The following is a 12600-nucleotide window of genomic DNA, read 5'->3' on the forward strand; positions in this document are numbered from 1 at the left end:
CTCCAGATTGCTGCAACGACCCGAGCAGGGCTGATCCGAAGCTAGGAGCTTCTTCCAGGTCTCCCACATGGGTGCCGGGGCCCAAGAACTTGGGCCATCTTCTGCTTCTCTCCCAGGCACATTAGCAAGGAGCTGGATTGGAAGTGGAACAGCTGGCATTCGAACCAGTGCCCATATGGGATGCTGGCACTGCACACAGAGGCACCAGCCCCAACCATTGTGTGTTCTTGCAGTCTCTTTCCAGTGCACATCCTAATACCTACTATCTTTTTTTTTAACTTTTATTTAATGAATATAAATTTCCAAAGTACAGCTTATGGATTACAATGGCTTCCCCCCCATAACTTCCCTCCCACCCACAATACCTACTATATTTACCAGTTTATTAACTAGGATGGTGTAGGAAATAGGGAGATCCGCTCAACCCCACCCCCAACCTTAAGTTTTATGAGGGGACTCTGGCTGAACCTTGGAACACAATTAATACAAGAACTGATTAATGAGAAAAGTGTTAAGATTTTACTAAGTTTACATGTATATAGGGATCTTCACAAAAGAGTTAAGTTAGAAGAAATGACCAAAGCGAGCATGATGCTTTTTTAATTTAACATTTTAAAAAGATTTATTTATTTACTTGAAAGAGTTACAGAGACAGACGGAGGGAGGGAGGGAGGGAGAGAGAGAGAGAGAGAGAGAGAGAGAGAGAAAGTTTTCCATCTGCTACTTCACTCCCTAGATGGCTGCAGTGGCTAGAGCTGGGCCAATCCAAAGCTGGGAGCCAAGAGCTTCTTCTGGGTCTCCCATGTGGATGCAAGGACCCAAGGATTTGGGCCATCTTCTGCTGCTTTCCCAGGCCATAGCAGAGAGCTGGATTGGAAGTGAAGCAGCTGGGTCTCGAACAGGCACCCATGGGATGCTGGCACTGCAGGTGGCAGCTTTATCTGCTGTGCCTCAGCACCAGCCCCAATTTAACATATTTTATTAACAAGAATTATACAATTGTAATTTATGGGCTACACTGTGACATTGCAACACATGTATCCAGTCTATACCGATCAAATTAGGATAATCAGCATTTTGCTTTCTTTGACATGACTTTATCCATTCAGTGTCTTAACTGCTAGGCCACCCCCAAAGCACAACCCTTTTATGCTTTTTAGACAAAGAACAATACATTTGTGAAGGAATGACAAGACAAAGTGATATCTGGGCTAGGGTGGTACTTTTTTTTTTTTTTTAAGCTTTATTTTTATTTGAAAGAGTTACACACCGATAGAAGGAGAGGCAGAGAGAGAAAGAGACAGAGGTCTTCCATCCGCTGGTTCCTTCTCCAGTTGACCACAATGGCCGAAGCTGTGCTGATCCGAAGCGAGGAGCCAGGAGCTTCTTCCGGGTCTCCCACATGAGTGCAGGGGCCCAAGGACTTGGGCCATCATCTACTGCTTTCCCAGGCCATATTAGAGAGTTGGATCAGAAGTGGAGCAGCCAGGACTTGAACTGGTGCCCATATGGGATGCCGGCACTGCAGGCAGTGGCTTTACCTGTTAAGCCACAGTGCCGGCCCCCAGGTGGCACATTCTTGATGTATGTAAGAGATATGTGGTCAGGAGTGGGGGGATGGAAAAGCCAGGGGAAGGTAGGGATTACTCCAAAGAGTTTGCTTTTTGAGATTATTGCAGTCCCAGTTACCACTGTCTGGTGATCAGGCCGTTTTCTGGCCTGGATGTATGAAGGATGTCCTTCCCAAAACAAGCTTTATGGCCTCCTGCATGCAGAAGGCCAAATGGCCTTTCCTGCAGTTAGAGTTCCTCAAGTGATTTCAGCTCTAAATAGTCAATATGGTAACTTGGCATATTTTGCTTTAACTGCTTTAATAGCAACCAACTTGGAATCCTCGCTGGCTCATCACAACAGAGATTTATTTCTCGCTCCCAGATCATGTCTGATCCAGGTCAAGGTGGAAAATGTTTCTGCTCTGCTCTGCTCTGCTCTGCACAGCCTCTTGGGGACTTGGTCCCATGGGAACTCCACCAGTTTGCAAGTCATTTAGGATTTGTTCCTTCCAGGTTGCTGTGCCAGGAAAAATAATTCACATCCACTCTCTGCTTCTGCCCAGAAATGTTACTGGCATTTTGCTGCTTGCCCACTGGTCAGCACTGGTTACATGATCCTGTATCACTACAAGGAGACCAGAAATAAAGAGTAACACGTGAAACATTTGGTGAAGATGACCAGGGAGATGCAGAAAAAGAAAAACAAACCTACATCATAGTTGTCCAGAGACATGAAGGTTTTTGTGGTATTTCACATGGAGAAAGCAGGTGAGAACTGAAGTCACTGCAGGACAGATGATGGTACAGGGGGCCACGCTGTGAAGGGCCCGCTCTGCCGAATGCCTGCCACCTGCCACGAGAGTGCCCACGAGAGAGGAGTGCCTGGTTGACACAACCCCCATCTACTGTCCCTTGCCGTCACTCTGCCTTTCAAATAAGTACATAAATAAAGACTTCGAAAGAATTGGAATTCTTTTGGGTTTTTTTCCAACCATTAAAAAATGTGAAGAAACCATTTTTAATTTGCATGCCATACAAAACAGTGAGGTGGCAGGCAGGATTTGAACCACAGGCTACAGTCTGTTGAACCCTACTACAAGCATGCTTACTGGCGAAGACTCTGGAGCATTTTCCAGAACTGGTGTTTCAAGGAATAATAGTCGCAAGAGCACAAAAGACCCGATCTGGCACTGCACACACTGAATGATATTTTATTGTATCCGAGGAGATTGAGGGCCCATGAGCAAAGGACATAGGCTACATGGGAGAAAAATGTTCACCGTTCTTCACGATAAAGTAGTGCTTTTCATCTGTAAGAGTTGCAGAGGTCTCCAACTCAATTTAAACTTCGTTGATGAGGCTGTGGGAAAATAAATGCTGCTCAGTGGTGCTGGGGGAGGGTCATCTAGTGTACCCTCCATGGGAGTAGCTTGGCAAGACCTAGCAAAATTATATGATATGTATTTCCTTTGACTTGGTATATAATTCCGTGTCTGGGACTCATCCTGTGGATATATTTGCTCATGTGTGAAATGATGCAGAAATAATAATATTCATTGTTACCCAGAAATTAGATGGAAACTACTTTTGGCTTGTTTTCATCTTATTTTATTTTTTTAAGATTTATTTATTTATTTGAAAGGCAGAGTTAGATAGAGATAGGGATTAGAGACACAGAGAGAGAGGTCTCCCATCCAGTAGTTCACTCCCCAAAAGACCACAACAGACAGAGCTGAGCCAATCAGAAGCCAACAAACCAGGAGCCAAGAGCTGCTTCTGGGTCTTCCATGTGGGTGCAGGGGCCCAAGGACTTGGGCCTTCTTCCACTGCTTTCCCAGGCACATTAGCTGGAGCTGGATCAGAAGTGGAGAAGCCATGACTTGAACTGGCACCCGTATGGAATGCCGGCACACTGACAGTGGCTTAACCCTCTATGCCACAGCAATAGCCCCAGAAACTACTTTAAATGTCCATCATGTGGAATGGTTAAATAAAATGCAGTCCAATCAGTGGAATACTGTGTCACTTTTTTTTTTTTTAAGATTTTATTTATTTATTTGAGAGTTAGAGTTATAGACCGTGAGAGGGAGAGATGGAGAGAAAGGTCTTCCTTCTACTGGCTCACTCCCCAAATGGCTGCAACACCTGGGGCTGCACCAATCCAAAGTCAGAAGCCAGGAGCTTCTTCTAGGTCTACCACGTGGGTACAGGGGCCCAAGCACTTGGGCCATCTTTTGCTTTCCCAGGCCATAGCAGAGAGCTGGATTGGAAGAGGAGCAGCCGGGATCAGAACCAGTACCCCTATGGGATGCTGGCGCTTCAGGCGGAGGATTAACCTACGCCACAGCGCCGTGTCCCCCCAACCTCCCCGCTTTAATCTACTTATTTGTTTGTTTGAATGGTAGAGTAGGAGAGACAGAGAAAAATAGGTCTTCATCTGCTGGTTTACTTTCCAAGTGCACGCAACAGCCGGGGCTGGGCCAGGCCAAAGCCAGGAGCCTGGAACTCCAACCTGGTCCAATCAGAAGCTAGGAACCAGGAGCCAAGAGCTTCTTCCAGGTCTCCCATGTGGGTGGCAGGGAACCAAGTACTTGGGCCATTATCCACTGCCTGCCCAGGTACATTTGCAGGAAGCTTGATCCAAAGTAGAGCAGCTAATTGGCACTCTGATATCTATACTCTCTCTCTTTTTAAACTTGTATGGATTAGAGCCACATGAATGTGAATGCCTTTCTAAAAATAAATAAAATTAATATTTATGGCTCTAGAAAGCTCTACAGTAGTCAGACATGATTAATTGTATTTGGTCATTTCCGAGCAACTTGTGTTCTGTGGAATGCACTTTTGAGTCATTCTTTTTAAAAATGTTGCTCCCCTGCTCCCATCCTGCCTACTTCGATTTCTTCCATCAATCGCACTTCTGAGGTTTGGGTCTAGATCAGTGGCGAGAAAGTGAGTGCTGGTGTAACAAAAATAACAATTAAAATTTACAGTTGTCCCTGGTTACTTGTCACTCCACCTTGCTGAGGTTTGATTTCCTCTACCTTGGAGAGTGTGGGACGAGGGCCCGAGATCCGAGCCCCCAGGTGGTAGCTTTTGTTTCAGGAATCCTCAGCTTTGCCTCTAGTATGCTGTGTAAATACGATTAGTTTCAAAGTGTGCGGTGATGTGGAAAGGTTGGTAAGTACTGCTCTGGGCAGCATGTGGTCTTATATTTAAAAAGGCATAGTGTGTAAAATAATTATGAAAAATAAACGACAAAAGTCGCCATGGTCTCTAGGAAAGTGCCAGTGGCTGTTTTGCTCCATCCGGGAGTCCTCCATCTGTTTTCCACGGGGAACCTCGTGATGAGGATGGTGGTGCCAGGACACTGTCCTGGAGTGGGCATCTGGGCAGTGCCCAAAAAGCTCCCACGCAAACCTACTGGAAAAACAGGGGAGAGTCGCTTTCAGGAAAGGATCCTGGATTCACTAATTTATCCAGAAGTAAGTCATCAGAATACCAGGATGTGCTCTGTGTGGGCATTGACAGAAATCTTTCTGACCTGCCTGGTGACTGATATCACAGTCAAGAACCCACGGACCCCAAAGAGGAAGTGCAATTTTGCATTGTGGCTGGCTGAGTATAAGTCCATTTAAGACTGCCCAATAAGGTTTTTAAAGATTTATTTGTTTATTTGAAAGGCAGAGTTACAGAGAGGCAGAGGCAGAGAGAAAGAGAGGTCTTCCACCTGCTGGTCCATTCCTCAGATGGCTGCAAAAACCAGAGTGCTGGGCCTATCCAAAGCCTGGAGCTTCTTCCTGGTCTCCCACATAGGTGCAGGGGCCCAAGGACCTGGGCCATCTTCTACTACTTTCCTAGAGAGCTGGACTGGAAGCAGAGCAGCTGGGACTTGCACTAGTAGTGCCTATATGGGATGTCAGCACTACGGGCGGCAACTTTACCTGCTACTCCACAGTGCCGGTCCCCAGAGAGAGGTTTTTTTAAGCAGTAGTGACAAGTAAAAAAAAATAGTAATTTTAATGGTGTTACGTATAGTGTAATATAAATGAGAAAAACTCCAGGTTCAGTTTTTATTTGAATTGTAACGTCTTGTTCTGTTGGTCCTGGTGGGTCTGACGATGTTGGTAATGCTGTCTGTTCTTCATGTTTTCTGGAAAAGTAACTGAATTGGTGTGTGAATGTAGTACTATCTGAAGAAATCTCAGAGCTGTTAAAATGCTTAAAAATAAAATGATCAATCCTCCCTTTGTTCCCTTGACAGGGTAATTGAAGCTATCTGCATAGGCTGGTTCACGGCGGAGTGCATCGTGAGGTTCCTTGTCTCCAAAAACAAGTGTGAGTTTGTCAAGAGACCCCTGAACATCATTGATTTGCTGGCGATCACGCCGTATTACATCTCCGTGCTGATGACAGTGTTCACAGGCGAGAACTCTCAACTCCAGAGGGCTGGTGTCACCCTGAGGGTGCTTAGAATGATGAGGATTTTTTGGGTGATTAAGCTTGCCCGTCACTTCATTGGTCTTCAGACACTTGGTTTGACTCTCAAACGATGTTACCGGGAGATGGTTATGTTACTTGTCTTCATTTGTGTTGCCATGGCAATTTTTAGTGCACTTTCTCAGCTTCTTGAACATGGGTTGGACCTGGAAACATCCAACAAGGACTTCGCCAGCATCCCTGCTGCCTGCTGGTGGGTGATTATCTCTATGACTACAGTTGGCTATGGAGATATGTATCCTATCACAGTGCCTGGAAGAATCCTTGGAGGAGTTTGTGTTGTCAGTGGAATTGTTCTGTTGGCGTTACCTATCACTTTTATCTACCATAGCTTTGTGCAGTGTTATCATGAGCTCAAGTTTAGATCAGCTAGATATAGTAGGAGCCTCTCTGCAGAGTTCCTGAATTAATGCATTGCAAATCAATCCTTGCATACACTGGGTTTGATAAGAAAGAGTTGATGCTACTTCATATTCATGCGTTTCTTGCTGGGTGAGCACTGCAGTGGCATTGTTATCATCTTGGTAGGGCAAAAATTATCCTTCCCAGCTGAAGGGATAAAGCTGTTTACTTCTAATGGAGTAACTAGGATCAAGACTGCAAAGGAAGAGTAACGACCCCTAGAGTAAACTTGAGGACCTCATTTGTTTAGACTTGGCTCTTCCTCCCCTTGAACAATTACATTTTTTGAAGTGCATTATTTGAACATTTTAGAACAGAAAGATACTATTTTCCAAATGTTTCTCCATCTTATGAATTCAGAAGAAGCTTGGAACTTACAGTGTTATTTTTTGAGAGCAACATTTTCATTTCTAAATGTTTTATAATTTCTCATATCAATGTCAGAAGTATTCTGGAAACATATGTCACATGCAGGAACTGTTTAACAAATACTTAAAAATTTTGGCTAAAATTGAAACTGTATAATGGAGCTAGACACAAGTGACAAAGCTATTTGAAAAGCTTTCCCAGCGTACTTCTCAACTCTGCTTTATTTTTGTGCCTATTCACCTTTTCATACAGCTTCATGAAAGCTTGGGTGCGTTCTCTCCTTTCCAGTTTGGATTTCTTTTATCTCTACTGAAGTGACTCAGAAAAGTATTTAAGAATCAAGAGAATTTCATGTCACTTAACATTTTATTGGATAATTTTTGCCTTCATGCCTTTATTAGGTGATAATTGTCCTGACATTCAGATGTCCAAACAATATTTCTAACATAAAAATGAAAATAGAAACAATTTGATATTACTCAATATTACAACCATATTTATCTTTTTCTGTTAACTTTGCCCCCAACACAATGGGTTTAATAAGACATCCAACATGAAAGCCTTTTGATACCAAAGTCATACTTATATGTTATCACCAGATTATCTTTAAGAAAGGAAGTAGATATAGTTTACTCTTAGTTGCTGTGTAACTAAGTCAATTTGAAGCCAGCTAAAAGCAGCAAAGATGTAATTATTTGATCTTCACCATTCGGAATCACAGCTACAACAGAACCCTTCTTGTCAGAATATCAAGTAATATACCGTATTAATCTGGCTAGGCTATTAGGACTAGAGAATATAAAACTGGCGATTGTTTCATGCTAATTTCAGCAGTAGGAATTACAGTTTTGCCTTTTCAGCCAGTTGCTATAAAGAACTCATATATAAACACAAAAGAATTAAAGTTACAGATTCATAAATCATTTAAGGCTCACACTGTAACTTATCAGGGACATGAGAGGGGCTGGGAAGGGTTGGGTAGGACAGGGGACCTGGACATATTTATCAAAGAAAAGCTTACCAGAAGTGTTCATTAAAGGAATATTAGCCATCCTGTAATTCGGACCTCAACCATTATCAGGTAGAAAAGCAGGGCAAGGAAGGATACAGTCGTGAGGGAGCTGACGCTAAAGCCTGGACCTCCAAAACCCAGCCCAGCAGTGATTTTTTACATACCACTGGGGTTTCAGGAAAGCCTGGGAACCTCGCTTCTTTGCCATTATCATTGCTGAGATAATAATAATAAAACCATTTCCTTTTCCCTAATTTCCTTTCTAGCATTTATGTGATATTTTGGCCATTAAAGATCTCACTCCATTTTCCCCATTCCTTTCCACTGTTATGCTATTTTTCATATAGTCAAAAAGAAATTCTGTTATTTATTGCATATTTATTGTATTTTAATATAATTTAATTAAATGGCATGGATTTATTTTTCTTACCTATTTGGATTAAGGCTTTGTGATTCATGCAAATAATATGCAGATGGTAGCACCTCCGAATTGCTAATAAAAATTCGATAACTGTTAATTTTACTAGGACTGGGAACTCTTCATGTGAATGTCTTTATCTTCCAAAGTGAATCGTAACTGTCCTGAGAACTGGGGTCCTTTCTCATGCACATGCCTTCATATCCCCACAGGGTCTGTTACAGATTTAGGCACAGACTTTTGACTGTCTTAGGGGGAGAAGCGATACAAGAAGCATACACCTAGGTGTGTATATGCATAGCCACATGTGGGAATACCTCTGTTGACTTTGAGCTGCCCTTAGGCAACACATGAGAAATCTTTTGTTGCTTTTGTCAGACTTCATATAGGGCCAGTTTTAAAGAAGCACATTGCAGAACTGCTATTGGCAGTCCAGCTACCTGTATACTAAGGAGGATGATGAGAGTAGTTCATTCATAAGTGAAAAAAAATAAGTTTAGTCTTCATTGATGCTATAGCTTTAGGAACAGAAACATTTTCTTGTAACTGTCCGTGAATGTTGCCACTTTCAAAAAGTCATTAAGTAGCATTTCTTTCTTCCACTTTTTAAAAAGTTACTTATTTTTATTTAGAAAACAGTGTATATATGATTTAATTATTTCTTTGAAAGATAGAGATACAGAGATCTTCCATCCGCTTGTCACTCCTCAAATGGCTACAACAACCTGGGCTCTGCCAGGCCAAAGACAGGAGCCAGGAGCTTCATCCAGGTCTCGCATTTCGGTGGCAGGGACCAAATATTGGGTCATCTTCTGCTGCTTTCCCAGGCACATTGGCAGGAAGCTGGATCAGAAGTGGAGCAGCCAAGACACAAACCAACACTCACATGGGATGTCAGCATCACAGGCTGCAGCATAACCCACTGTGACACAACACTGGCCCCTAAAGCAGAGTGTTTTAAAAATTTTATTTATTTGAGAGAGCACCGTAATCTGCTGATTCACTCCCCAAATGTCCACAGCAGCAGGAGTTAGGGCAAGGCTAATGCCAGGAGCTGAAACAATCTGAGTCTCCCACGTGAATGGCAGGAATCTTTTTGTTGTTGTTGTTAATATTTATTTATTTGAAAGTCAGAGTTACACAGAGAGAGGAGAGGCAGAGAGGGAGCCAGTGAGGTCTTCCACCCGTTGGTTCACTCCTCAATTGGCCACAATGGTTGGAGCTGCACTGATCCAAAGCTAGAAGCCAGGAGCTTCCTCCGGGTCTCCCATGCTTGTGCAGGGGCCCAAGGGCTTGGACCATCTTCTGCTTTCCCAGGCCATATCAGAGAGCTGGATCAGAAGTAGAGCAGCCGAGACTCAAACCAGCGCCCATATGGGATGCTGGCACTGCAGGTGGCGGCTTTACCTGCTGCGCCACAGCACTGGCCCTCAAATAGCAGGAATCTAATTGAGCCATCACCACTGCCTTCTATTCCCATGTGGGTGCTTTTTTGTTTGTTTTAAAGACTTATTTATTTGAAAGCCAGAGTTACAGATAGAGGTAGAGCCAGAGAGAGAGAGAGAGGTCTTCCATTCTGCTGGTTCACTCCCCAACTGATTGCCACTACCAAAGCTGAGCTGATCCAAAGCCAGGAGCTTCTTCTGGATCTCCCACTTGGGTGCAGGGGCCCAAGGACTTGGGCCATCTTCTACTGCTTTCCCAGGCCATAGCAGAGAGCTGGATTGGAAGTGAAGCAGCTGGGACTCAAACCGGCGCCATTGTGGGATGCTGGCATTGCAGGCAGCGGCTTACCTGCTGTGCCACAGTGCCAGCGCCCCTGATGTGGGTGTTTTATTGTTAGGCCAAACACCTGCCCCACTGGTTGTACTTTTAGACAGTTTCTCCTAATTCATTCTTTGTGTCAGGAATGGTTTCATTAGGATCTGTGTTTGTGTTTCATTAGGATCTCAGTGAGTGAGATTTTACTGAAATTGGGATACCCAAAGTAGAAAGAGGAAGCTGAATCTTTGGTGTTCCCACATGTGGGCTTACACGACTTGATGTTGTATGTAACTTTCTGTTTATTTATTGATTTGAGAGGCAGAATTACAGACAGTGAGAGGTAGAGACAGAGAAATGTCTTCCGTCCGCTGGTTCATTCCCCAAATGGCCTTAATGGTTGGAGCCGCACTGATCCGAAGCCAGGAGCCAGGAATTTGAGTCTCTCACGTGGGTGCGGGGGTCCAAGGACTTGGGCCTGCTTTCCCAGGCCATAGCAGAGAGCTGAATCAGAAAAGGAGCAGCCAGGACTAGAACTGGCGCCCATATGGGATTCTGGCGCCACAGCACTGGCCCCTGTATGTAACTTATTTTGTATTCTCCAAAATGGGATTTTTGGGGATTGGAAAAGCAAAGTTATGACATTTGAGAGGGGATGTACTATTATAAAAACCCCACTTATATATTGTTTCTTTTCATGCTTTGTTGTTATAGATTGTTGATTTAAATAGTTACATTTGTTTAGGGGTTTAGTAGTTACTTGTAAGACACATTTGTAAGGGTTTTTTTTCTTCTATTTTTTAAAGATTTATTCATTTTATTTGAAAGGCAGAATTACAGAGTTGTAGGGGAGAGAGAGAGAGATTGTCCGTCTGCTGGTTCACTCCCCAAATGGCCAGGACTGTGCCAGGCTGAAGCCAGAAACCAGGAACTCCATCTGGGTCTCCCACATGGGTGGCAGAGGCCAAAGTGCTCAGGCTGTCTTCCATTGCTTTCCCAGGCGCATTAGCAGGAAGTTGGATCAGAAGTGGAAAATCTGGGACTCCCAACTGGTGCCCATGTAGGATTGCTGGCATTATAGGTGGCAGTCTAGTTCATTTTGCCACAATGACTGCTCCTGTCAAAAATGTTAAAATATATTCTTTTACAGTGGCTCTCAGTAAGTGTAGTATTTCTTCTCTTAAAATTTTGTCCAGCTTCTCAGGTCTCACATTTGGGTGGCAAATTTTACTTTTTGCTTTGTAACTCCAAGCCCGGCAAAAGGCTTGGATGGTCATTTCCAAAGCCCTCTGACTGTGTCAGTCTGTGTTCTTTTATGGTGTGAGTACACAGCCCATTCAGACATGGTCTAGTATCTTACAGTGTCCTAAGAACTGTGGAACTAATGGAGTCCTGACAATCTTCTGGTCTCCGTCGTCCTGTTTGCACACCCATTGTCCCATCCAGATGTTAGCAGCCAGGGGACTCTGCTCCTCTTAGGTTTGACTTAGTCACGGTCACTCTAGTGTGAGATTTACATCTCCAGAAACCGGATTTCCAGACTTTTGGTTCAGTACTCTTTTTTTTTTTTTTTTTTTTTTTTTTTTGATAGGCAGAGTGGACAGTGAGAGAGAGAGACAGAGAGAAAGGTCTTCCTTTGCCGTTGGTTCACCCTCCAATGGCCGCCGCTGCAGCCGGCGCACCGCGCTGATCCGATGGCAGGAGCCAGGATCCAGGTGCTTTTCCTGGTCTCCCATGGGGTGCAGGGCCCAAGCACCTGGGCCATCCTCCACTGCACTCCCTGGCCATAGCAGAGAGCTGGCCTGGAAGACGGGCAACCGGGACAGAATCCGGCGCCCTGACCGGGACTAGAACCCGGTGTGCCGGCGCCGCAAGGTGGAGGATTAGCCTATTGAGCCACGGCGCCGGCCGGTTCAGTACTCTTTGGATATTCTTTTTTGGGTAACATCACAAGGCTTGAAAGATTTCTTTTAAAAATAGTCCCTTTGGTGCTTTGGTCTACTTCTTTAAGGGCTGATTAAAAAACAAATGTTGAATCTAGAAGCCTTGGGTGTCTAGAAGGAGGACATCAGACAGGTGTGTAGGGAACTCAGATGTTCAATAATTTTTTAAAAATTGCATCCAGGTATCAATTCACGTTTGCACAGTAAGTACAGGCATTTCACAGTTATTGTTGCATTACATAGAAGAGCCAGGCTTGAGAAATGTCATAGCTGAGTAGGAAGTAACATGGATTGAAGCTTCCATGGAATGTTCTGGAAAAGTTCTGTTTTGGTTAAGGAAGGTTGTGTGCACTTCTCTGTCTGGCGTGTTGTCAGCTGGTGTTGTGCTTTCTGCCTTCCCGGAGCCCGGCTGCACTCAGAGGATGGGCATATCAGGGCTGCCTCTCACAGTAATGATCTGCTGGGGAGTCTTCCGTGACCTGTGATCAGGAAGCGTGATCACGTTGCCCATTCTGCGATTGACTTTGTCCTAATCGTTCGTGTTTTTCCGGCTCTCCCAGACGTTTCCAGTAAATGCTGAAACTTGTGATCATTAGCGTACGGCCAATTGTTAGTCTACAATTATTTGCTTAGGGAATTCAG

The 12600-nt window shown here is 44.2% G+C and overlaps 1 protein-coding gene across 5 annotated transcripts in view; it reads left to right on the top strand.

Annotated features, from left to right (window-relative positions):
• KCNG3 (potassium voltage-gated channel modifier subfamily G member 3) overlaps positions 1–12600 on the top strand; it is a 122758-nt gene that overhangs the window by 49135 nt on the left and 61023 nt on the right. For 3 of the 5 annotated variants that reach the window (XM_089326496.1, XM_089326498.1, XM_089326497.1), the window contains exon 2: positions 5818–5891. In XM_089326496.1, coding sequence (XP_089182622.1) covers positions 5818–5891 — 74 coding nt within the window. Of the gene's footprint in view, positions 1–5817; positions 6574–12600 lie in introns of those variants that run through there. The other 2 variants (XM_002709903.6, XM_002709904.6) reach the window with 1 other exon arrangement.

Source organism: Oryctolagus cuniculus, chromosome 2, assembly GCF_051225735.1.
Source record: "Oryctolagus cuniculus isolate XC-2025 breed Fujian yellow rabbit chromosome 2, ASM5122573v1, whole genome shotgun sequence".
NCBI classification, from domain to species: Eukaryota; Metazoa; Chordata; class Mammalia; order Lagomorpha; family Leporidae; genus Oryctolagus; species Oryctolagus cuniculus.